Source organism: Astatotilapia calliptera, chromosome 10, assembly GCF_900246225.1.
Source record: "Astatotilapia calliptera chromosome 10, fAstCal1.2, whole genome shotgun sequence".
Lineage (NCBI taxonomy): Eukaryota > Metazoa > Chordata > Actinopteri > Cichliformes > Cichlidae > Astatotilapia > Astatotilapia calliptera.
The window spans coordinates 31,709,373-31,736,059 of record NC_039311.1 but is presented as its reverse complement, the minus strand read 5'-3'; the positions used below and the strand labels follow the sequence as shown (position 1 = coordinate 31,736,059).

Genomic DNA, 26,687 nt, shown 5'->3' with positions numbered 1-26,687 from the left:
CCTCTTCTTTTGCACTTGTTGACTTGTAAAAGCATATAAAGACATTTTTTATTTCATAATTCATTAACCACACAGAGAAGGCATTGTCTAAATATGTTAACGTTTTCTTGAAGCAAACAGTATTTTTAAAGTTTTTAACGACTGGTCCAAGTGTCCTTTATGGAAATCAAAATATGGTCACCCGGGCTCATCAGTGTCCTCCTCAGTGATTATTGGTGATATTTTTGTTATCAGTTGTATATCAGCAGAATTTAGCTTAAAGGGGGACAGTGATTTATTGGGGAGCCTGGACCCTTGAGGTCCAGCTATAACCCCAGCACTGTGGGAGAGGAACGTTATGACCTACAAAACTAATGTTTAAGTATGCATGTGACACCAGTGACTGAAGAAGATGTTTCATTTATACAGCAGCCATCCCAAGGCAAGATCAAAGTACAGTTAAAGTAAAGACCCCACAGCACCAGACAGAGAAAACCACAATGATCAGATGATCCCTTAAAGCAGCACTTGGCAAGCACGGGGAAGAAGAGCTTCCCTGTGCCATAACTGCCATAACTGCAGAACCAGCTTCAGATATTGTCATTCATCACTTACATGTTTCAGATCATCAAAAAAATGCAATAAAATTACTTTTAACAAGGCTTGGCTGGATTTTTCCTCTTAATAAAGAAAAACATAAATCGAATTTGTTTTTACTTGGATTAGCTTTGTGTTAAATATATTAAAATGTATTTAATGATCTTAAAAAGTGTGACAAAAAGAAAAGCAAGGTATTGTCATGTACATCCTCTCTCACTTCTCTAAATCTGTTAAACTGGTAAATCTCTTCTTCAAACTGTCTCACAGTTAATTTTAAGATTATGTTTCTTTCCACAATTTTATGTATGTTCTACTAAACGTGCAATATTATTTTATTTATTTATTTCTAAATTATTTCTGTGAAAGTCTAAAAAGGTGCTATGTAACTTCCATACTAATTTACTTAAATGTATTATTTATGTTTGAAAATCTCACCGGAAATGCGCCGGTCGTGTCAGCGCTAGCTTGTTGCTCGATGCAGCAGCAGGAGCAGCCTGCATGGTGACCGTCACAGAGAAAGACAGTAGAAAAGAGACGGGCTAAAACGAGAGAGGAGGACTCACCGCTCCCGGCCTCCGCTCATGCATGCGGACAGCGGCCTCGGACCGGACGGACGGACAGCAGGACCGCGAATCACCGGAAACATGGCGGCGGGAACAACAAGCTGCTCGGAGCCTTAGCGTCCACAAATCAGAGGCAGGAGGCGAGCGGAGGAGCATCACCTATGCAGGTCACCTCAGACATCTCTCTCTGTTGATGTGTCTGTGCCGAGCCAATGCCCGGCATGTGCTACTGTATTTACTTTATTCTTGTCAGTCATTAATAATCTTGTGCTCTGTATCTACTGTGCAGCATCATCATTGAACCTCTTATTTTTCACACGTTTTTAAATGTCCTCCTTTCTTCCATTACTCTGATCTTTGCTGTCCAACAGCAGCATCATGTGTCTGTCCTGGTGCCATCGTGAGTGAAGCAGACAGTAAAAGTGCTCCTGAGGCCTTTTAGTCCACAGTGCATTAATGCAGCAGTGATAACAGAACAAAGCAACGTGCTGCACATTTATCAGGAAGCTATCATAAAAACACAGTCTGACACGTTTATTATGAGTCTTTACTAAACTAGACTGCAGCTTAACATTTTATTTTTTGTTCTAACACGTTTGCTCCAGTTTCCTTCATTAAGAGTTTATTTTAGATAAAGTGTGAAAGAAAGAGTGGACTGGATGTGTATGAACCCTGTGTTTACTGTATATATTCCTTTCCACAGAAGCAATGAGGTGAGCGCTGAAAGCAGCATCCTGTTTCAAACCATCAATACGATCAACGCACTAAGACGAGCCATGGCCTACAAGGTAATGTGCTCACTTCGCCCTCTCGGGTCATCTGCAGTGTTTGCTCTGAATCCTCCGAGCGATATAAATCCGTCCTCTCTGAGCCTGTGTTTGAAATCTCAGCCTCTCTGCGCTCAGAAACGTGTGCTTTGTGATGAAGCTGACTCACAGAGTCAGCAGTAGTACCAGCAGCAGATGCTGTGGGTGTCGAGTTTCATTCACACAGCTTCAGCTGCGCTGAGTATCAGTACAAACATCACAGGGGTGGCACAGCAGCTGTTATAGTAAACAGGACGCAGCGCAGCAGCGAGGTGTTTGTTCACAAAGCAAAACCGTTTCTGCGTCTGCAGGATCGATCCATCGACCGTCAAACTGCACAAAAGTTCAGTAACCTTCAAACTATGACTGTAGAAGTACATGAAGATGTTAAGACCTTGATCTATGCCCTTCAAGTTTCATTGGAAGTCTGTCGTACTAATGAAGCTCAAATATGTAACATTAATTAAAAAAGGCCAGATTTCACCGTGCACCCTGTTTCCAACCAGCCGGGAACGTGTGAGGATTTTGCTCATTTAGAGTCAAACCAGTGAGAGCTGCGTTAAACTGCTGCGCCTGTGTTCAGTGAGGATTTCAGGAGATGTGATCTGACGCGTAAATGTCCCACTGCAGCCGACCAATCAGCTGCTGTGCGCTGTGACGCCGCTGCCAACCTCCCTCAGCGGACGGATTAAAACACGCACCCGCCGGCCTTTTTAATCACGGGTAGTTTATGTGTTCATATCTCCTTGCATGACACACACACACGATTCTGCTCTCTGTGTGAGGAGCAGCTTGATTTTGTGATCTCGTGAAGAGAGAAGAGGCCATTTTGTGTCAGTCTTCACTTCCTGGCATCTTTAAAGAGCCGTTTCAGCTCCAGAGTGAGTATCTTCTCAAAGATGCGTGTGTGTGGGGGGGATTTGTCTTAACATCTTTAATCAGATGCCCTATCACAACATCTGTTTGCAGTCAGCAGCACTAAACTGATGCTGCCTCCGTTCACGGGATCATGTTGGAGGCTGGATAAGCTGGTGACCTGCAGATGGACGAAGCCGCTCGGATGCAAAACGCCTCAGATGCTAAAAACTTTTTATTTAATAAAACCTAAAATGAGCAAATAAGGAAAATCATCAGATTATTATCACCAAATTATTTCACAATAAGAGCGTTTGTGGGAAAGCACCCACTGCTGTGGCTCTGACACCTCCAGCTTGATTTCTAAGTGCGAGTGAATGAAGGCTGTTTCTCGCCGAGCGGCTCGCACTGAAGACACGCTTCATAATTTGAAGTGAACGTGTTGAAACAAAGTGTGAGCACAGACAGATGCTACGTCCACACTAACTCGGATAGATTTAAAACGGTGTTTTCGTCTGAAAGCGCTCGGCGTCCACACGGCTGAAAACGCTTACGTTCCAGTCCTGCACATGAAACGCAAAAGTGAGTGAGAATCAAAGAGTTTGATCTGTAGCACGTACAGACTGATAATAACCTTTAATAGGGCTGTCAGAGCTGAGAGCAAACACAGCAACTGCTGCCCTCCGCTGTCGTAGTTTAATTGGTCACATGACTGCATCATATGACTAACACGCGCCATCGTTTTCGAAAGTCTCCGTTTTCGCTGTCCACACTGCGACGTGAAAGCACCGTCTTCAAATGAAAGCGTTTTCCATCTCAGTGTGGACGGACAGAGAGGGCTGACGCAGAGACAGGCAACCATATTCACACCTGAATCAAAGTTACCAATTAACTGTCACGTGTTAGCGCTGCCACCGGCTGCCGACCTGTCCAGATTTCATTTATTTATTCATAAAGCACGTTTAATAACAACAGGGAGCTGACCAAAGTGCTGCACAGAGTAACAGTTAAACAATGACAGGTAAGAAAATGAAAAGAAAATTAGGATAAAAGAATTGGTAACTCTCACACAGTTTCAAAAGCCAGAGTAAAAAACTATGTTTTAAGATGCGATTTAAAAAGAGTGACAGTTGGGGCCTTTCTAATGTGGAGAGGTAGATCGTTCCACATTTTCGGTGCCACAACCGCAAATGCCCGATCTCCTCTATGAACCATCCTAGACTTACGTAAGGTAAGGAGCAGGTGATCGCTTGATCGAAGGGCTCTAGACGGCGTATACAGCTGCAATAGGTCAGACAAATAGTCCGGTGCCCGGCCAATTAGCACTTTATTAGTCAAAAGTAAGATTTTGAATTTAATTCTAAAACGCACTGAAAGCCAATGAAGGGAATCAAGCACCGGAGTAATATGTTGGTGTTTCTTCACACGAGTCAAGAGGCGAGCTGCAGCAAGTTGGAGCCAGGCTGAGCTGGACTGACTGACACCCACATACAGTGAACTGCAGTGATCCAGCTGAGTTAAAACAAATGCATGAATTGCTTGTTCCAAGTTAATAAAAGATAAAAAAGATCTCACTTTGGATAGGAGCCTTAATTTAAAAAAGGACCGCTGGACAGCTGAATTAATTTGTTTCTCGAATGTAAGTTTGCTATCCAAGAACACCCCCAGGTTTTTTACATGTGTTTTAACAGCACATGTTAGGTTGCATAAGTCCAGATCTGGGGCATTGAAATTACAGCTCGGTCCAAAAATAATTACCTCAGTTTTATCCTCATTGAAGGTAAGAAAATCTGAGGACATCCAGGTTTTAACTTCGTCGAGACATTTGATTCCATGGGCGTGGAGGTGTTTCTATTAAACCGAAGATAAATCTGGGTGTCGTCGGCATATGAGTGAAAGCAGATGTTATGCTTCCTAAAGATTAGGCCTAGGGGCAACATGTAGATTGAAAAAAGCATTGGGCCTAATGTGGAACCCTGCGGGACACCACAAGTAAAAGGAGCTGGGGAAGAAATAAAATCATCAAGGCTCAGGGGAAAAGTCCTGTCGGAGAGGTACGACCTAAACCATTCCAAGCAGATACCTTTGATACCACATTGCTCCAGATCAGAATGCTGTGGTCAGCAGGATCAAAGGCTGCAGTTAAGTCTAGGAGCTGGAGCACAGCTAGGTCTCCTGAGTCAGTGATTAATAAAATATCATTAAGTATTTTTAGGAGGGCAGTTCCTGTGCTGTGGTGGGTTTTGAAGCCCGGCTGGAACTTCTCAAAAATATTATGACTATTTAGAAAGGTTTGTAGCTGCACTGGCTGCACTACAGCGTGCTTGTATCCAGCTGGTACCACTCCAGGGCTGAGACTATTAAAAATAGTTAAAATGTCGGGACCGACTACCTTAATAATCTTTTTTAGAAAATGGGTCGGGACTCCATCTGAAGGGCAGGATGATGTCTTTATGCTATTGCAAAGATCTTCCACCTGGTTAAGACATACAGCCTCAAACTGGTCAAAAGCAGTTGAGGAGGTATATGTTAATGAGACATTATACAGAGATGGGGTAGATGTAGATCGAAGCCTTTCTATCTTATTAATAAAAAAACTGCAAGAACCTATCACAAGTTTCAGTGGAGCTATCTATATGGAGAGCGGGGGAGGTATTGAAGACCGAATCAATAACTGAGAAAAGAGAGAGCCCCCCCCCCCCCCGACCCTGAAAAGGACAAGCGGAGGAGAATCCGGTTGTTAAGTGATGACGCAACGAATCCTACTTCCGGGTCTAAAGTAGTCTGCGTTTAATATGGCTTTTGTGTTGTTAACATGTTTAATGTTATGTATTTTCTTCTATTTGATCTCAAAAAGCTCCTAAAACAGTCAGTGATCACTGTTGACCTCCCTCGGCTTTTATTACCGCTAATCATTTATTTAAGCTCAGTTTTTAAAACCTTAGGATGTAACTACAGCCCAGCCCATGCAGCAGTATATGAATGACTAACCTCGTATTGTGGATGGATTATCTCAGTTGTTCTCCTGGCTGAAGTTTGGTCCTTTTACAGCATCCTGCCATGCGATTACATTTGTTCCTGACCACCGAGAACACTCACGTTAACTTTTATCGAGTGGGAAAAAAGGTTAGCTTGTTTATATTATGCTAACATAGCTGTGTCGCTAGCGGTCACGTAGCACATCATTATATACCAGCTAGCCCAACTTCAGTAACCCTACAAACGTCACTGCTGTTTAGTTTTCTGTCTTCATTTATGTTGGAAGTGATAACAGAGCTGTACGTTTTAATTTGTTTCCAAAACCCCGCAGTCAGGACATGCTATATTGTATTTAGATAGAAGCTAGCGAGCTAACTTCCTGCTAACTTCTAACTCCGTTACCGGTAAATGTCATAAATTCCGTTTTCATGGATGCCTGGATGTTAAACTCAATTGTTACACCTGGTAGAGCAGAACGCTGATCATTTTATTAAAGATGAAAGACTTTAGACAGTTTTTAACTCTCAGTAATGCCATAGTGATCGTTTGATATATGGACCTGCAGCGGAGTTTAGACCCAGACACGGCTAGTGACGTCAGACTGAACAACCGGATAGATGGATAGAAATTTAAGCTGAGGTTATCGTGGGTGATGATGTACGACACAGCCTAGGACTGGTTGATATGACCCAAAATTCATATCTCGATATTCTTTAGCTGGATGGCGATATACGATATATATCTCGATATTTTTTTAAAGCCATAAAATAAGAACAAACAGAGAGTTTAGTCACACTGTGTCCCAGATGTCACACAGGCACTTTAATTAACATACAGCGTAGATGTACATGAAAAATTACTCAAAAATAAATGATCAGCATTTATTAAACAATAATGATCCGTAAATAAAAGAAAACAATGTTGTTTTTGTGCATAACAAAGAGCTCACAACTGTGCAGTCAAACTGTAAACTAACAGACGCTGAGCATAATAACAAAGGTTTCACAGCTGCTCTGTTCCCAACTTCTACTGCGTGACTGACAGCCTGGAGTTTGAAATCCTCTTCGTAACCACGGCGCTTACAGGTGCCATTTATGGTCCTTATAAACACACAATACGGTAATATTACGTTGAAGCACAGTACGTATCACTCCGCGAGGCTCCTCGGTAGCCGTAATACTCCGACAATCCATCAAGCGGTGCGGCTTCGTAGCTTACCAAAGTCGTACTAAAACATTTATTGACAGATTGCTGAGCGCCGTGCACATAAAATCGGTTCGCGGTCATCAAGCACAACCAGAATTCATCCATAAGGTGCGCTGTCAACTTTTGAGAAAATGAAAGGATTCTAGGCTGTGCAGATGGCGTTAGCGCGGTTAGCTCGTTAACACGTTGACGCCGCCCAGCCCCACGCACGGGGCAATGCGCAGTAACTCGTTAACGGAGATTTGCCGTCTCCATCTTGTCGCTGCCTGCAGGTGAAGCGATGGGGGAGGAGGGGGAGTTGTGTTCAGTGAAGGATAGAGGCGAGGTCCAGTAACGTTGCGTAAAGACAAAAGTGGACAAAGAGAGGCAAACCTGCGGCTCCACAAGTATAATTATAACGTAACATAGATATAAAGATATAAAGGATATTGTCACAGCTCATCTCTCGCATAAAAATATATCGATATTTTTAAAAAACACAGCCCTGCTTGCCCCAAGACGCCTCCTGCTGGTCATTGGCAGAAGGTTTGCCTGCGTGTGCGTCCTCAACTCTGCTGCTCCACCCACAAATTCATCCTCCTCACTAGTGAGGCGCCGTGTCAGAGGACGTAAGTCAGCTTTTCAATAGTCTAAGATTTGTTACTGAGAAGCACCGTTGCACAAATAATCAGCCAAAGGCAGGTTTTCTTACCTTTTGTCCTGAGTATAGCAACTATTGTGGCTATTTCCTTTTTTTTTGGATGCTATATTTCTTATTTCTTTTTCTAATATTTTCTCTAACAAACAGAAAGCAGCCTTTCAAACGGAACAAGTTTACTGCACACAGCTGTAGTCCCTCGGGCATCGCCTGCCCCTGAGACATCAGAACAGGAAGAAGTTGTCAACACGAAAATAAAATTAAATTTAATAACAATCTCATAATGATGATAATACTGATTTAAAGCATTAACCCGACACTGTCAGAGCACTTTGTGTGCTTTTATTCCTGCATGCTAAGATCAGTGGAACTGATGTAACGCACATCTGATTGGTTATTGTTACGTGTGGTCTGAACAGGATGTTGTGATCAACATTTAGTGCTGCTGAGTCTCAGTCTGCTTGCCGGCGTTATTAGAGGCGCTGAAGAGCTCGTGATTAGACGTGTTGGAACGTCTTTTCAAAAAAGTAAGATGGTTTTTATCTCTTTACTAAAAATCATCATTTCAGGAGATGTTGTTGGTAGACTTGTACTAATTTTGTGTGTGTGTGTGTGTGTGTGTGTGTGTGTGTGTGTGTGTGTGTGTGTGTGTTAGACCTAATGATTTATCGATAGAGCTGTGCGATATGACCAAAATCTCATATCCCGATATAAGAATTCTATCGTCCGATAACGATATAAATCACTAAAATGTAACATTTTCTGAAAATTCTGTGAATCTCTGGCAGCTCGACTTGTGTGAAGTGTTTCCAGCTGGGCGTCGTGTACCTGGAGTCGAGTGTTTTAACCGATGCATGAAACGATACATTTTTAGACATAAGTTGTAACGGCCGCCGTTTCCTTTGTGAGTATTTATTACACGGCGTGCTGCGGGGAAAAGCCTGTTCTAACGTTTGAGTCTAAGGTTTATTTTTTAGCTCCTGGCGGCTCTTTTTTACTTCTCATCTGTAAATAATCTGCATCTTTCACATGATTCAGTTTATTTTGAAAAGTCTCAACAGGATCTTGAGCTTTATTGTGAAAGGTTTATGTGGAAAATAAACAAGCGGACACGCGATGGTTTTACCGTCCTTGTTGCTAACGACAACGCATACACACAGGCGCTCGTCCGTCCGTAGTGTGGTTATATTAAATATAAGAGAAAGAGAGAACTTTAAGACATTAATAAAGCCACGACAGTGACCATCAAAACCATGAAAAAATGTTGCCGTAAACAGCTTATTTTGCGACACCATGAAACAAACGATAGTGTAAAATGAAACGATAGACGTTTTTATATCGTCATCTGATATATATCGTTATATCGAACAGCCCCATTTATCGATTTATTTATTAATGATCAAAAAACAACTACACTACACACTAACTACACACAGCAAACACCTTCAGTGTTGCTCACATCTCTAAACTCGCTCTCGCTGTCTTGACCACAGCTTTCTCCTCTTCCTGAGAAACAAACTGTGACGTGTCGCCGTGTAGTTTGTTTGATTGGTTGAAACGGTGCAGGCGGCCTGCTCTGCTGTAAACGAATGACGTATCAGTGGCGGGACTATGACGCAGGATTTGGGATTATTCACTAACTCTGGAATTAATCCTGGATTTTCTGTGCTGCCTGTCGGGTTTATTTTATTAGAGGAGACGCCATAAACTCAAAGTACAAATGTCTTTCAGATTTATTATTCAGTTAAGTGTTCGATAGGGCTGCCACAATTAGTCGACTAGTCACGATTACGTCGACTATCAAAATCGTCGACGACTGATTTAATATTCGACGCGTCGTTTGAAGCTTTGTAAGATCCCAAAAGACGCAGGAATAAGTAGCAGGATTTAAGAGTGTAATAACGGACTGAAACAGAAGATGGCAGCACTGCATGTACAAGGATGCCAGCTGCTGTTAAACCCCGAAGAAGAAGAAGCTGTGTCCCAGAATTCATAGCGCGGCCCAGCTCAGTTTCCAACAATGGCGGCAGCTGGTTAGTTTTAATGTTACTCTTATTATTCTTTCTGGGTCACAAAATAAACGTTTAACATATTTTCAGGCGAGATGCTGCTGGTGCAATCCCATATGGAAAAGATATTTATAAATCTTATAAAGTTTGTATCTGTCTTGTGTGAAACTTGTATGAAAAGCATATAAGAGTGAAAACAGATATAAGATCCCTTGAAAAATTATATAATGAAACTTGTATGTTTTGGATACTTACTAAAACAACATATGAAAGTAATGAGAAAGTGGCCACTTTCATGAGTAAATCATAGAAGTTTTTACTATTTCTTTTCCATATGGGATAAGCTGTATGTCCAATGGATGATGATCTGATTAGTCGACTAATCGCAAAAATAATCGGTGACTAGTTGACTATCCAAATAATCGTTTGTGGCAGCCCTACTTACAACAACAAGTGTACCCTCAGGAAGATTGCAACAGCAGTCACTGGTGATGTTTAGCAACAGTTTGGCAGCATGGATGAGACGGTCATGTTGATAAAATATTCAAAACCAGAGATATGAATGATTGAGCTCAACAGAAATATGGAAAACTCAGACCTACTAAAAAGGCTGATTAACAGAAGGACTTTCATTCCCTGCAGCAAAGCTCATCTGTAATGAAATACACAAATTATCATTTATCATATCATATATCATTTATTAGTCAACTATAAGTTAAACATTGCTGGTATGGTTCAGTGACTGAATCACTTCTGTTGCAACAAATCAACAGAAACAAAGACAGGGCTAAAATGTCACAGTTGCAGGAACCTGAACGAATTATTTCAAATGAAAAAACAAACTTTTTTGTTCAGTTTAGTTTTAGTTTTAGTCCTACTGACCAATCAGTTATCAGAAAAACAGCCCCTCGACTCCTGAACATCGCTCAGACATCAGAGTGTGGAGAGAGCGAGGCTCTGAAGTCGCTAAAGCTGCGCGGAGCGTCGGCGTGTTACTTCAGACAGCGTGACAGCGGTCAGAAGAGTGAAGTCTGATTATTGGCGTCATGTGACAGAATGTCTGTCTCAGACGTGCAGCGTTTACACTTCTGGACTGTCAGTGTGGTCGTTTTGCTCCACGCCTGCACAAATCAACCACATCGAGGTGAAAGATGGACACAGCTCGATGTTAGCAGACTTTAGTAAACCAGCTCCTCTCTGGTCTTACTGAGCGAAGGCCATGAAGAGGTCACACCCCAAACACGTCCTGTAAAAAAACAAAAACAACAGAGCTTGTTCGTGACTTTCAGCGTGACTCGAGGCGTGCTCGCAAAAGTCTGTGACGAGTCTGACACTGTTGTAAAGACTCACCTTTCAGCACACTCTCTTCACCAGATGCTCCTTTTTTCTTTTCCTGACCTTTGCCTGTGTGTGGTGGTTGCCCTGAGCAACTTCATACTGAGTTATGAATGTTAAACTTCACCACAACCTTCGGTGTCCATCACTTCCAAAGTGTAGCATTTTGAAAGCTGATGGTTCTTCTTTGATGCATGCATCATTTGTAAGCTGCTTCCTCGTGTTTGTCTCTGTGGTGTGAGTGTGAGTGGGCACAATAGTCTCCTTTTACGAGGCTAAATAGCCGTGGTAACTGACACCAAACACATCACCTGGTCAGGAGCTGGTGATGTGCAGAGCGAAGAACCAAGAGTCAACTGGATTGCAGTGTGACTGAAGCATGCATGGAATCATTTGGTGATTTAGAAGATGTGTAAATGTTTTTATAGTCTGATCTGCTGCTGGAAACCTGATCAATCAGATTAATTTCACTTTGATCGGCGACAAGCTGAAGTGATTTCCACGTCTTCTTTTTCAGGCTGTGGCACAGTTAGAAGACTTAACTTCAGGACTTTGTTTCTTTCCACCATCCTTTTTGTATTTTTGGTATCTGGATTGTTTTGAGGACCTTCTGTGTGAACCAGCTTTTTATTAGCACCTCGTGCTTTGGTTGATTTTTATGTTCATCCAGTTTGTTTCTTCTCCCGACCTTTATTAGGTTTTTTTAGCCAAATGTTTTGTTCCACATTTTTATTTGTAGCTCTGTTTTTGTGTGTTGTGTTCTTCTGTCAGTTTAAACTCGTGAGATTCTTCCCAGACGCCTTAACGCCCACTCACATTCTGGGCCATCTGACTTCAGGAAATCACATGATAGGGTGGGGCCAGGTTTCACAATGAACTTACCCGAAACTCTGGCTGATTGTGACCCACACCCGTTTTCACACCTCGGCTCATGTGGTTAGGTAGAGGATCATCAGGAAACTCCCCCTGGGTTTAAATCTGGGACTCTCCACCAGTTGACCCTAGAGCTGAAGAAGCTTCTGGGATGAGAGGTGGAACATCTTCAAGCAACTTAAAGAAGTCCAGACGCTTTTCTTTCCAAGCTCCTTAGACTGCGATGACCTGGATGACTGAGAACCTTCAGACATATTTGTGAACACTAAAAATTTGTTTTATTGTCTCAGGTGACAGAAAAGCATCAGCTACAGTCAGCTGTGAAGATTAGCAGAGATTAACTGAACACATCACCTTGATATTGCTGAGTCTTAATTTCATGTGTGAAATCTCTTAAACAGCACTGACGGAGCCGTTACAGGAAGCTGAGCTCTGTGGGTTCTCATCAGCTGCTGTGATGAAAGCTGAATTCTCCCGATACTGAACATGAAATGTGCCGCACCCTCACCCCGTCTTTTATAAGCTGACCCACAACACAGAGTCCAGGTGAGACACAGCGGCTCTGATGTGTAATACAAACCTTTCATTCTGTCTTTGCAGATACCCGCGGCAGCGATGGACAGAGTCAGCCTGCTGTGGCGTCTGAGGCGGCGGGCTCGCCGCGGCGTGCTCTGCATGACCTTCTTCTGCATCTCCATGGCTTTGCTCTACGCCATCTGTGCTGAAAACAGCGTGCCCGTCACCGACGCCATCTTTGGCGTCCGGGCACGAACCCGCGCGCAGCCTCATGCGCACAATGTCATCAAGGTGCGAAAAGTTTAACCACAACCGGAAACATTTCATTGAATAGTTTCTATTCAACCCACAGCAAAACTACATCAAGGAAAACAAAGTTTTAAATTCAGGTGAAAAATGAAATTTGGCAAGAAAACAAACAAACACGCACTGTGCAAAAGTCTTGAGCCACCCCTTGTTTCTAGATATTTTGCTTCCAAGCAGCCAGATGTTTTAAAGTGTTGTTCCTACACATAAGAACAACTTTTATTAGCAGACTGTCACAAAAACACATCATTTGTTCTCATTTCTTTGGTTAAATATCGAAAAGTCTCAAAGGCAATACTGTGTTCGCACCGACAAGCTGATTCCCAAACTCAGTGAGTGGAGGCCAGAAGAAGACGCAGCAGACCTAAAAACAACTACAGCTGAACAGTATCTGAAAGTCATGTCCTTAGAAGACCTGACACAGAACCACAGAGAAGCATCTGGCACGTCAGTCGGCGCTCTGCTGTTCCCTGAACCAATCAGAAATAGCCTCAAGGCCAAAACCAGGGTTTAGTGGTCCAGCTTTCGTTCTCTCCATCGTCATATTTAAGGTGTTGCAGCTGCGCTCTAGCGAGAGGAAGCTACAGGCTCGATGCTTGAGCTGGTGTCAAGCACCACCTGAAAGTCTGCACCACTTCCTGAGGGGGAAGAAACGAACAGACTTGAGTTATTTTTGGTGAACCACAATAATGTTGATGCTGCTGATTCCCACAGGTGCTGCGAGGTGGAGCCAAGCCCATGTACACGGACCCTCAGAAGCTCCCGGGCGTCATCCCAGGCGACCCTCGCCGTCCGATCCCCATCCTGTCCTCGTCCAACCACAGCCACGAAGCCAGGGATTCGTCGTCGAAGCGGAAACAGCGGGAGCCCCCGGGGTTTTTCAGCCGGCTGCTGCCGCGCCCCTTCACGCGAGCGCTGGAGACCCTGTTCGGGGGCCGGCGGAAGGGCGAGCTGAGCGGCAGAGGCAGCGACGCCGAGTTCTTCGGGCCTAACGGGCTTTTGGGAGAGGTGTGGGACGACGAGATGTCCAGCAGCATGCTGGGGACCAGGATGAAGAAGGTGGTGCAGAACTACCAGGTGAGTCGTGGACCAGTGACGCAGCGTCTACAAGTTACATGCAGGCTAAGTCCAGATTTATATGGACTGACGCGCTCCTCCCTCCATGTTTCTGGTGTTTCTGTCAGGCGATGAACAAATACGGAGTCGAGCTGTCGGGCCCCGGCGGCGTCTCTGGCACGCCGAAGCTGAGCGGTCCCGAGCTTCTCTGCCAACTGAAGGACAAAGTAGAGGTCGCGACTTTGACCCCTGACCTCCAGCCCTTCTCCTTGCTGCCCTGGGCCACCCAGCTGCCTCCGCAGCAGCTGACCTCTGACCTCGGACCCTACAAGAGCTGTGCTGTGGTGTCATCGGCGGGTTCACTGCGCTACTCTGGGCTGGGCAAAGAGATCGGTGAGACATTTAACCCTTTAACCCTTTAAGACCTACCATAGAACCAAGTCCACCAGAGCTTATATTATATTTTTACCTGCTGTGGAGCCATTTTTGGGTGGCGTGCCCGCTCCGATCGGCTGTAAAGGGTTAAAGCCGGTCGGAGCGGGCACGCTCTGTTTTGCGTAACTATTTTTAAATCCCGGTAGCTCTGCAACCACGTGAGCTAGCACAGTAATTTTTTTGCATATGAAACCGGAGGAGTTGTACTTACATTTGATGCCATCAGCTTGTCCTCGGTCACGGTTTCCTTCCACATAAAGCTTTGCAAAAACTGCATAAAAACATAACAAGAACATAATATTCCAGAAACACGCTTTGCCGATCCGATCAGCTGTTCATAACACTTCCTATGTCCATCAGCGCGAACTATCGCATGTCCGCCATGACCTGCCCGAAACCGGAAGTGACGTCATTTTTGCGGAAATGTAGTTTTTTACCATCAGGGCCTCATGAGCCTATACTGGTGTTTTTAAAAGTTATGTTTGACTTTATGACTTTCTGTGTGGTTTCTGGGATGCTGAGGACTCATATTGCACTGCTGGAAATAGTTTATTTTGATGCACATGCTGCTTTTTTTTTGCAAATTTGCATTATAATATTTATTTTCGTTTTTCCTGCAGTGTTTAAAAATTGGTGTATTTCAAAAATAAAACTATGAAGACACTTAAAATTAATTTCCTGTGGTGGGAAACTAGTTTGTGCAACTTTTTTGTATTTACAGTTTTGAGGGATAAGCCTCTTAAATTTCTCTAACTAGAAATATATGTTAAGAAAGCAAAAACAATTTAAATTTTTTTTGTAGTTTATTGCACTTTTTTGCAATTTATGTAATTACTATGCACTTAATGCAGACATATTATTAAAATTTTGGCTATAATGGTTGTATTGATGTATAGCAACTTGAAATGCTCCCATAAATTCCAGTGCGCATGCGCCAACCAGCGTGCAGCCTGTTACAGTCGCTCCTGCTTTTCTCTTAGTTTAGCTCTTTTTTCTTACGTATTCTTTTTTTTTTCTGACTTGTATTTTCCTCCGTTTTCTATCTCTTACTCAATCATGTGGATTGAGAGAGTTTTTGTTCTTCTGGTGGCCGTGGAACTGTTACTTTTATCATGGAATGGGACCGCGGCACATCTCCTACACGCACGGACTGTTTACTCCAGAGATCAGCTGATCGCCCTGATGCCGGCCGGCTCGCTGGCCAGGCCCGCAGAAGTACCAGCTGAAATTTGGAGGAAAACACATCGGGGATGCAGAGGTCAAGGACAGAAGAGAAGAAAAAAGATGACGGTGAGACAGCGGAGGCTCGAAGCGAGGAGGAGGTTTAAACCGTGTCTGCCGTCTATCGTGATGGGAAATGTGCGATCGTTGGCAAGTAAAATCGACGAGCTCTCAGCACTGGTACGGAGTCAGAGGGAATACCGAGAGTGTAGCCTGATGTGTTTCACCGAATCATGGCTGCACCAGGTCATTCCCGATGAGAATGCTTCCGTGGAAGGCTTCCACACTGTTCGGGCGGACACGGACAGCATCGTTAGCGGTAAGCGTAAAGGAGGTGGGCTTGCTGTTTTAGTTAACAACCGGTGGTGTAACCCTGCCAACATAACAATCAAAGAAAGGATTTGTTGCCCGGACACTGAACTGTGTGCTGTTGGACTCAGGCCGTATTATTTACCCAGGGAATTCTCTCACGTCATCTTGGTGGCTGTTTATGTTCCCCCCTCTGCTAACCCCACAGCTGCATGTGACACTATCCACTCTGCCATAGCTCGGCTACAGACTCAGCACCCGAGTGCCTTTATTGTGATCTCGGGTGACTTCAACCATGTATCACTGGACAATACACTACCAACATTCAAACAATATGTGGACTGTCCCACCAGGGGAGAGAAAACTTTAGACTTACTGTATGCTAACGTCAAGGATGCATACAGCTCCTCCTCCCTCCCCCCACTTGGTAGGTCAGATCATAACCTGATTCACCTCACCCCCTGCTATGTGCCAATTGTGAGGAGGGAACCTGTGACCACCAGGACTGTTAGGAGGTGGTCAGAGGAGGCAATAGCGGAACTACAGGGCTGTTTCGAGGTGACCGACTGGGAAACACTCTGTGAGCCTCACGCCGAGGACATCAATGGGCTTACTGAGTGTATCACAGACTACATAACTTTCTGCACCGACTCCATTGTTCCAGCTCAGACTGTTCATTGTTACCCAAATAACAAGCCGTGGGTGACTAAGGACATCAAAGCCCTCCTCAACAACAAGAAGAGGGCTTTCAGAGGGGGCAACAAAGAGGAGGTGAGGAAGGTCCAGGTGTTACTAAAGGACAAGATCAGAGAGGCTAAGGACAATTACAGGAGGAAGCTGGAGTGGAAACTCCAGCAGAACAGCATGAGAGAGGTGTGGAGGGGCATGAAGACCATCACTGGATTCAGGCCAACCAACAGCAGGGGAGCTGAGGGAGGTGAGAATAGAGCCGACGAGTTGAATCTGTTTTTCAATAGATTCGACACCACAGTGTCTGCTCCCACCCCCACAACCTCACCTGCAGTCAGCCTGGAATCCAGAGCCACACCACTGTGCCAGCCTTTCTCTTCACATGTTGCCTCCTGTGAGAGTCCTGACACCCCTCCCCCACCCATCACCTTCACTCAATACCAGGTTGAGATGCAAATGAGGAGACTTCACTCAGGCAAGTCTGCTGGACCAGACGGAGTGAGTCCCCTCGTCCTCAAGGCCTGTGCCCCCCAGCTGTGTGGAGTCTTTCATAAACTGTTTATGCTGAGTCTGAGTCTGCAGAGGGTCCCGGTGATGTGGAAGACATCATGCCTCGTCCCTGTACCAAAGACGCCTCGTCCCAGTGGCCCCCAGGATTACAGGCCCGTGGCACTGACCTCCCACATCATGAAGACCCTGGAAAGGCTCATCCTGGACCAGCTGCGACCCATAGTAAGACCACATCTGGATCCCCTTCAGTTCGCTTATCAGCCTCGTCTTGGAACAGAGGACGCCATCATCTACCTGCTCAATCGTGTCTACACCCATCTGGACCAGCCGGCGAGCACTGTGAGGGTCATGTTTTTTGACTTTTCCAGTGCTTTCAACACCATCAGGCCGACCCTCCTGGGTGATAAGTTAGCAGCGATGCAGGTGGATGCTTCTCTGGTGTCCTGGATTGTTGATTACCTGATAGGAAGACCACAATATGTACGTCTCCCACAGTGTGTGTCTGACAAGGTGATTAGCAACACAGGGGCACCACAGGGGACTGTCCTCTCCCCCTTCCTCTTCACCCTCTACACCACAGACTTCAGCCACTGCACAGAGACCTGCCATCTTCAGAAGTTTTCTGATGACTCTGCGGTGGTTGGATGCATCAGCAGGGATGATGAGACAGAGTACCGGGCTGTGGTCGACTCCTTTGTCACGTGGTGTGAGCAGAATCATCTGCAGCTCAACGTGGCAAAGACCAAGGAACTGATCGTGGACTTCAGGAAGACCAGGAAACACTTGACCCCTGTTTCAATCCAGGGGGTCAGTGTTGACATTGTGGAGGACTATAAATACCTTGGAGTACACATTGACAATAAACTGGACTGGGCTAAAAACACCACAGCACTTTACAGGAAGGGCCAGAGTCGTCTCTATTTTTTGAGGCGACTGAGGTCCTTCAACATCTGCCAGAAAATGCTGAGGATTTTCTATGAGTCTGTTGTGGCCAGTGCGATCCTCTATGCTGTTGCATGCTGGGGGAGCAGGCTGAGGGTCGCAGATGCCAACAGACTTAATAAACTGATCCGTAAGGCCAGCAATGTTGTGGGGATGGAGCTGGACTCCCTCAAGGTGGTGTCGGAGAGGCGGATGCTGTCCAAGATAAAGACAATGTTGGATAACACCTCCCACCCACTCCATGACACGCTGGTCAGTCACAGGAGCTCGTTCAGTGAGAGACTGAGATTACCGAAAAGCACCACTGAACGACACAGGAAATCTTTCCTGCCTGTCGCCATCTCCCTGTACAACGCATCCACTTAACACACTGTTTGCTGCTACAACTACACATGTTTCTTTTCCAAATATTTATTTATAAGTGACTTATGTATGTATGTATGTATGTATATATATGTATATATTGTACTATTCTTAGTTAGCGTATTGTCTGTCTTGTCTTAATGTTGGTTTAAAATGGAGCACTGTAACAAAAAATAATTTCCCCCAGGGATCAATAAAGTATTCTGATTCTGATTCTGATTCTGATTAAATGGCTCCACAGCATGTAAAAATATAATATAATCTCTGGCGGACTTGGTTCTATGGTAGGTCTTAAAGGGTTAAATGTGGATTTGATGCTTTTGACTCCCAAAGTCTGGGATTTAAAAAGGACACGTCCCTCACATCTGGACAGTCCAGAGGATGAGACGATATTTCTCTGTCGAGAACCTCAGAGCTGCTCTTCTCCTCCCAGCATCAGCAGTGAGCAGCACGCGAAACATAAACAGCACGGTTCAAAGTGAGGTTTGGTGTAAGTGCTGAGCCCTGCTGCTCTCACACAGGATCGTTTTCGCTGTGTGAAAGTTGCAAAGCAAAGTTGCTCTCTGCAGCACATTGTCCCTGAACCACAGATGAAGGATGTGTTTGAGCTGTTTTCTGCAGAAGTCTGGTAGCTCCAGAGTTTCTCACCCAGCATGTCTGCAAACACAGTTTGCTTGGTGCTCTGACTGAAGTGTGAGCTGCGTGCAGCGCCTGTATAACCAACTGCCGTGCTGGTGGGTGGAGGTTTGGTGGTCAGGATCATTTCTCTGTTGCTGGAGGATGATGTGCTGGCTGTTGGCATTAGCCATAAAAGGGTGGAGTGTCCCCTCTAAAGGCCCCTCGAGGCCCCAGGGCAGTCTGGGAACATCTTGCTGTTGCCTCAGAGGAGGCAGGAAGAGGAATGTCTGCTGCCCACACGGCCCGGACAAGCTGCAGGAAACGGGTGAATGGACAGACTGTCCAACTGAGACTAAGCTCCACCACTGTGGGACAGAACAAGTCAGCTGCTCTTTTCTTTTTCTGCTGTTTGTGTCCGAAAACGTGGAGGAGGCACAAAGTTAGTGTGAAAATAGGCTGAAAACACATTTAGGTGACCTCAGACTGCTTTAGATTCACCCAGTGTTCCTGCTGAAGTCAGCTCTTTATGTAATAACTGACTTTATCATCATCTTTTAAATTAAGTGTGTGTGTGTGTGTGTGTGTGTGTGTGTGTGTGTGTGTGTGTGTGTGTGTGTGTGTGTGTGTGTGTGTGTGTGTGTGTGTTTTCTTGGTTGATGAACAGAAAACGCGTCACTTCAGCGAATCACAAACTTTCACTTCTTCTTAACCGAATTAGTTTTCTCGTTTTTCAGACTCACATGAAGCTGTGCTGCGCTTCAACGCTGCGCCCACCACCGGGTACGAGAAGGACGTCGGGTCCAAAACCACCATCCGCCTCATCAACTCACAGGTGGGCACAGACACAGGTGGTGACAGCTGAGCTGAGAGGAAGTGCTTCACTGCAAACGAGACAGACGTGGTGATGATAAGACGAGAATCCAAAGATCGTCTGCGCGTTGATTTTTAATCTGCGGCCAGTTTTATACGATAATTTTCTCTCTCACACTTATTAACTTGTGTTCTTCTGATTGGTTGCCCCTCATAAGCAAAATATTTCAACAGTAGATCTGATTGAGATCCCCCTCTGTGACATCACAGAGATCCAAGAGGAGAAAAACTGTGTGAAACGAAGCGTTTAGGCTGATTTTGGCCTCATTGTTAGAAACCTGGGTGTCTAATATCAACACAACAATGTGACAGAAATAATGTTAATTGTTTTTATTTTTTAATAACTTTTCCATACAACACATGCAGCTTTGTTATTTAAATCACTTTGTTTAGTGTGTGAGAGCGTTCGGCTCTCCGCCACAGTTTGGAGTAAAGTCGAGTTTGTAACGACGCTGCAGGCGATGGTCGCGCTGAAGAGGTCGAGTTTGCAGATGGGCTGTGGGCGTTTCAGTGCAGAGCAGCTGCCTGTGGCTGTTTTTAGATGCTTTTATGTGAGAACACCTCGCTGTGAGGATCTGCAGAATGCTTCTGAATACGGCAAAGTCAAAACTCGACTGAGTGGATTTGGATTAATCAGTAGAACCAGAGAATTTAGCTGCTCGGTTTTCACAGCTTTTCATTTTTAAAGAGTTTTAAAAGTCATGTTTTATTTATCAAAGCTTGAGAGACGCGGCTCGCTAAGCGACGTGTGTCAGTGTGCTTTTTCTCTGAATCTTTACAGGTGATGGCGTCTGATGACCACCGCTTCCTGTCCAGTTCTCTGTACAGCTCAGGTGTTCTGGTGGCCTGGGACCCCGCCCCCTTCTCTGCAGATCTCACAAAGGTGATGCGTTTGGATTTAAGCTAGAAGCTCTGTCACAACCAGCGTGCGTTTAATAACTTTTGTTAAATTGTTCAAATTAAGTGTAGAATTTTTGTCAAATAAGAGACACATTTATTCAAGTTTTCCTCCTACGGCTCCGTCGGGTGCACATATTCATGCACACGCTTGTATTAATCAGTTTGTGGTTTCTTTGGACATTTGTGGATTTTAGACTAACATGGACGAGCACAGGTAAGCATGATGGTGTGTCTGACTGCAAGAATTCTGTTTGGAAAATGTCACGTTTGTGCAAAAACAGTGGAACATACAACATAACTTTGCTGTGCACACAGTCGATACCTGCATCTGTATTTGAGTCTAATAGGCCACGCCCCTAATAAATAAAATGTAAAGCTTTATGACGGGAAGATTCGCTCCAGGGCAAAGCCAAACATTTTAACATGAGTCTGTGGGGACTGGCTCACTGCTGGGACCTCTAGTGGACACTTGAGGGACTGCAGGTTGTGGCTCTTGCGCACTGGCTTCTTTTCAGAATCAGAATCGTCTTTATTGGCCAAGTATATGTGCCGACACATACAAGGCATTTGGTTCCGGTAGATGGAGGCTCTCAAGCACAGCAATGTAAATCACACACACACACGTGTCTATATACACACATTACACAAAGCTGTGTAAACCAACTATAAATAACCAATCTAAACTTATATACATAGAATACAGAAATGAGGTGGAATGAATACTACAGAATGTACATAAGGTGCAGTTGCAGTCTGGCAGTGGGAGCAGTGTGACAGGTCAGCTGTTTAGGAGGGAGGTGGCGAGGGGAAAGAAACTGTTCCTGTGTCGGGTGGTCCTGGTCTGCAGGCTTTTCTCAGGAGCTTAAAGGTTGACATGATGAAGTGTTCCCCTCGTGGATGCACAGAGCGTGGAGCCGGTCTGACTCTGCGCTGCAGGGAAACTGAACGAGTCGTCAGTAAATCCAGTTACCAGCAGGAACAACTGCTGGTTCTCCAGCTTCAGAAGCCGTTTCTCTGATGCATAATTCATGTGTTTATCCTGAGAGGACACGTCTACCACTACACAGGATTTCTTCTGCTCTTTGTTTTTATTCCTGGACTCCACTCGAGTAACCTGGCACGATTAAAACCCAGTGGACAAAAGACGTCATTTGTCTTGTGCTGCTCCTTTATGCAGCCCAGCTGGTCTGCTCTGAATGCATCTTGTCTGTTGTCCCTTTAAATGGAGACTCTTTCGTTACTGGAAGCTGCATAAAGGACAACTCTGACATTTAGGCCTCAGTCCAGCAGTGGGACTGAAAGATTTGCACATGAAGGACACTCCAAACAGCGGGGGGGCCCTGGCCCTTCTTTTCCTCTCCGAAGCCGCCGCCCCCTACATTATCTCTGCAGCCTTTATGTGGTAGAAAAGTCATGATCCCAGTGAGATTCTCAGGGTCTGAGCTTTTAAGTTTCTGGTTTATTTGAGCTGCTGTTTTCAGTATTTTTGTGATGTTTGTATTTATGCAGTTTATCAGTTCCTCTCACGTCTTTGTTCCCCTGTTTTCAGTTATGGTTGCTCACTTTCTGTTCTAAAACATCCCTCGGTCACTAACTAGTTAACGTCCTGTTTCTGCAGCCTGCACAGAGCGTCTCCCTGATAACTCAGTCAAAGGGAAGCATCAGTAAAACAAAGACTGAAGCAGCAGGATTGGTGCTGATACTGAATGTATTTTGAGGTGTCAGTTAAAACTCATACCTGTATGCCCCTCCTCCCCCGCAGTGGTTCAACAGGACTGATTACCCCATCTTCGCCCAGTACCAGAGGTACAGGAGGCTCCACCCTCTGCAGCCCTTCTACATCCTGCATCCTCGCTTTGAGTGGCAGATCTGGCAGCGAATACAGGACAACATGGCCGAGCCCATCCAGAAGAACCCGCCCTCCTCCGGCATGCTCGGTATGGTTTTCTCTCACTTCCTGTTTATGCTACAAACTGCCTTCATAACACACGTGGGGCAGAAATCTGAAACAAAACATTTACTGAATACTCGTTAAAATATAAACTCAGAGATCACTAATGTTCAAGTCCTGTGTGCGGTTAGATATCAGATGTTTGTGTCTGCGACCTGATTGGCTGCATTGATCGTGTGTTGTTTGTTTTCTGTAAATGTCTCCTGGTCCAATCACGATCTTCTGAAAGAACGTTTGTGTGACAGCTGCTTATTGGTCCAGGCCGATCCGCTGATCGATGAGGCATCATCCGCCTCACTCCTTTGATCTCTCTGCACCGCCCGTCTCAGCCTTCAGCTTCACCTCAGAGTCTGCGCACCAGGCGAACTCTGCAGGAGCGATAATGAGGCGCCCAGCGATGTGACATTGCCGGCGTGCGCTGTGGGCGGAGAACAGCGAGCATAATGACACAGAACGAAGAAAGACTGAAATCTACTTCAGGAAACTTTGCCCTCTTCATGACGCTGTCGTTAGAGTGTCATGTGACGAACCGACACACGTTTGTTTTTTCCTGGCTTCTTTTTTTGGTACTTTTAATTTATAGAAACGACTCCGCAGGCTGCAGCAAAAACATTTCCTTTGGTTTTAGGGGTGAAACGTCCCTTTAAGGTTGAACGCATATATATACAAACTCCTCTGTGTCTTCTGTCAGTTGTCTTCCTGTTTTATTTTGAAAGTCTGTTCCTCGTGGTGTTTTGAGTGAGTTCCGCCGTACCTGCCGGGAGTCTTTTTACTCCTCGTCCTTCCCCTCAGTCTCAGTTTGGTTTCTTTGTAGCCGAGGACGACTCTTGATTTTCATATTTCTCTCCTCCAACGTCTTCCGTTCATGTCACGAGTTTCACAAATGCAGGATCTGATTTGTAACTGGAGCTCCGCCTCCTTTGGTGTCTGATATTAGAGCCTCAGTTCATTATAAACATCTCTCCTCCAGGATCATCAGACAGGAAGTAGATCTGTTACACAGAGGTGATTATACAGTGGGGCAAAAAAGTATTTAGTCAGCCACCGATTGTGCAAGTTCCCCCACTGAAAATGATGACAGAGGTCAGTAATTTGCACCAGAGGTACACTTCAACTGTGAGAGACAGAATGTGAAAAAGAAATCCATGAATCCACATGGTAGGATTTGTAAAGAATTTATTCGTAAATCAGGGTGGAAAATAAGTATTTGGTCACCTCAAACAAGGAAAATCTCTGGCTCTCACAGACCTGTAACGTCTTCTGTAAGAAGCTTTTCTGTCCCCCACTCGTTACCTGTATGAATGGCACCTGTTTGAACTCATCATCTGTATAAAAGACACCTGTCCACAGCCTCAAACAGTCAGACTCCAAACTCCGCCATGGCCAAGACCAAAGAGCTTTCGAAGGACACCAGGAAAAGTATTGTAGACCTGCACCAGACTGGGAAGAGTGAATCTACAATAGGCAAGCAGCTTGGTGTGAAAAAATCAACTGTGGGAGCAATCATCAGAAAATGGAAGACATACAAGACCACTGATAATCTCCCTCCATCTGGGGCTCCACGCAAGATCTCATCCCGTGGGGTCACAATGATCATGAGAACGGTGAGCAAAGATCCCAGAACCACACGGGGGGACCTGGTGAATGACCTGCAGAGAGCTGGGACCAAAGTAACAAAGGTCACCATCAGTAACACACTACAACGGCAGGGAATCAAATCCCGCAGTGCCAGACGTGTTCCGCTGCTGAAGCCAGTGCATGTCCAGGCCCGTCTGAAGTTTGCCAGAGAGCACATGGATGATACAGCAGAGGATTGGGAGAATGTCATGTGGTCAGATGAAACCAAAGTAGAACTTTTTGGTATAAACTCAACTCGTCGTGTTTGGAGGAAGAAGAATACTGAGTTGCATCCCAAGAACACCATACCTACTGTGAAGCATGGGGGTGGAAACATCATGCTATGGGGCTGTTTTTCTGCCAAGGGGACAGGACGACTGATCCGTGTTAAGGACAGAATGAATGGGGCCATGTATCGTGAGATTTTGAGCCAAAACCTCCTTCCATCAGTGAGAACTTTGAAGATGAAACGAGGCTGGGTCTTCCAACATGACAATGATCCAAAACACACCGCCCGGGCAACAAAGGAGTGGCTCCGTAAGAAGCATTTGAAAGTCCTGGAGTGGCCTAGCCAGTCTCCAGACCTCAACCCCATAGAAAATCTGTGGCGGGAGTTGAAAGTCCGTGTTGCTCGGCAACAGCCCCAAAACATCACTGCTCTCGAGAAGATCTGCATGGAGGAATGGGCCAAAATACCAGCTACTGTGTGTGCAAACCTGGTAAAGACCTATAGTAAACGTTTGACCTCTGTTATTGCCAACAAAGGTTATGTTACAAAGTATTGAGTTGTATTTTTGTTATTGACCAAATACTTATTTTCCACCCTGATTTACGAATAAATTCTTTACAAATCCTACCATGTGGATTCATGGATTTTTCTTTCACATTCTGTCTCTCACAGTTGAAGTGTACCTCTGGTGCAAATTACTGACCTCTGTCATCATTTTAGGTGGGGGAACTTGCACAATCGGTGGCTGACTAAATACTTTTTTGCCCCACTGTATGTAATGAGAAGGTTGTTTCTGCTAACAGACCTGCTCTGGTTCTGCAGCATGTGTGCGGGCCGTGGAGGACGTGAACATGTTGGCGGACCTACAGTGCGTAGGCAGCTGTGCTGTTCGTTACACAACTGAGGACAAAGCTGTGGGCTGGATGAAGAACACATGAAGGCTTCATGTTTGTAGATGTTGCTCCAAAGTGAGGATCAGTCCTAACCAGCGCTGGGCCACATGGGCAGAAATGATATCTTCATATATTTAGTCTGAAAGACGTCTTTGTTTCCAGGATTTCAAAAGAAATCATTTTCACTCAGTTGGGAATATTCTGTGTCAGGTTTCATGTCCTCCTGTGACCTTCTGTGGTTCTGGTTATTCGATTTTATTTGATTTATATAAGCACAACAGAGGAAGCACCAAACTGTCTGAAAAGCTCTGCAAAGTGTCCTCATGCCCTCTGCTTCCTGTCCAGGCACCGTCCTGATGATGTCGCTGTGCGAGGTGGTGCACGTGTACGAGTTCCTGCCGTCCCGGAGGAAGACGGAGCTCTGCCATTACTACCAGCGTTTCTACGACGCCGCCTGCACGCTGGGCGCCTACCACCCGCTGCTGTACGAGAAGAACCTGGTTAAGCGCATGAACCAGGGCTCCGACCGCGACATCTACACCAGCGGACGCGTCACGCTGCCCGGCTTCAGGAAGCTGAACTGCAGCCAGACTGCTGGAGGAGACCGCTGACTGCATCAACGCACAAATCTGAGTCCTGCATGAAGATGAGCCGACGCATGCAAACCTCATCCTCACTACCGAACCACAAAGAGCGCTCTATAAATATTTCATGCTGTTAACACACACTGGAGTCCGACCAGCTCATACATGTGCTGCTGTACACACATCCCTGTGAGGTCATTGACGTGTGATCACTGGATGCTTCTTAGTTGCCCAAATTTTGATGCTCATGTTGACCTTAGAGGATAATTCTGGTGGTTTTCAAGCAATCTCAGTGATTGCCTTTAACTCAGGGGTGGGGAACTCCAGGCCTCAGGGGCCGGCGTCCTGCGGGTTTTAGATCTCACCCTGGGCCAACACACCTGAATCACATGATTAGTTCATTGATAGGCCTCTGGAGAACTTCAAGACATGATGAGGTCATTTAACCACTTAGATCAGCTGTGTTGGATCAAGAACACATAACCTGCAGGACACCGGCCCTCGAGGCCTGGAGTTTCCCACCACTGCTATAACTGCGAGGTGGAGAGCGTACGAGTGAGTGACAGACCACCAAAAATGTCCTCTGATCAAAAAGTGCATATTAATATTTTCCAGGACAGATTCCCTGACATCCAGCCTGTTTTGAGGGGTCCAAAATCATTTCTTCCTGAAGTTAAAAAGCAGATAAAATCCAAAATTTAGCAAACTGGGTCATAAATATCAGTCGTGCGCAGGTCCAGCGACACCGTCTCTGCTTGTGTGTTTGTGTTCTGGTTTCTTGTTCAGGCAGCAGGAGGCCGCTGTACCTGTGTGTGATTACATACATGATGCTTAC

General features: G+C 45.2%; 1 protein-coding gene across 3 annotated transcripts; it reads left to right on the top strand.

Annotated features, from left to right (window-relative positions):
- The first annotated feature begins 1,027 nt into the window (after nt 1-1,027).
- Nucleotides 1,028-26,206, top strand: st6gal1 (ST6 beta-galactosamide alpha-2,6-sialyltranferase 1). Of its 3 annotated transcripts, XM_026181272.1 has the most exons (9): nt 1,028-1,309; nt 1,846-1,930; nt 12,443-12,649; nt 13,379-13,741; nt 13,849-14,113; nt 19,543-19,640; nt 20,460-20,561; nt 22,341-22,515; nt 25,614-26,206. In XM_026181272.1, the coding sequence occupies exons 2-9, from the start codon at nt 1,919-1,921 to the stop codon at nt 25,877-25,879; spliced, it is 1,488 nt and encodes a 495-aa protein (XP_026037057.1). In that variant the 5' UTR covers nt 1,028-1,309; nt 1,846-1,918; the 3' UTR covers nt 25,880-26,206. The 3 variants fall into 3 exon arrangements, with proteins under 3 accessions (XP_026037057.1, XP_026037058.1, XP_026037059.1); XM_026181273.1 differs by lacking the exon at nt 1,846-1,930; XM_026181274.1 differs by lacking the exons at nt 1,028-1,309; nt 1,846-1,930 and adding an exon at nt 1,958-2,829.
- Nucleotides 26,207-26,687: the final 481 nt, after the last annotated feature.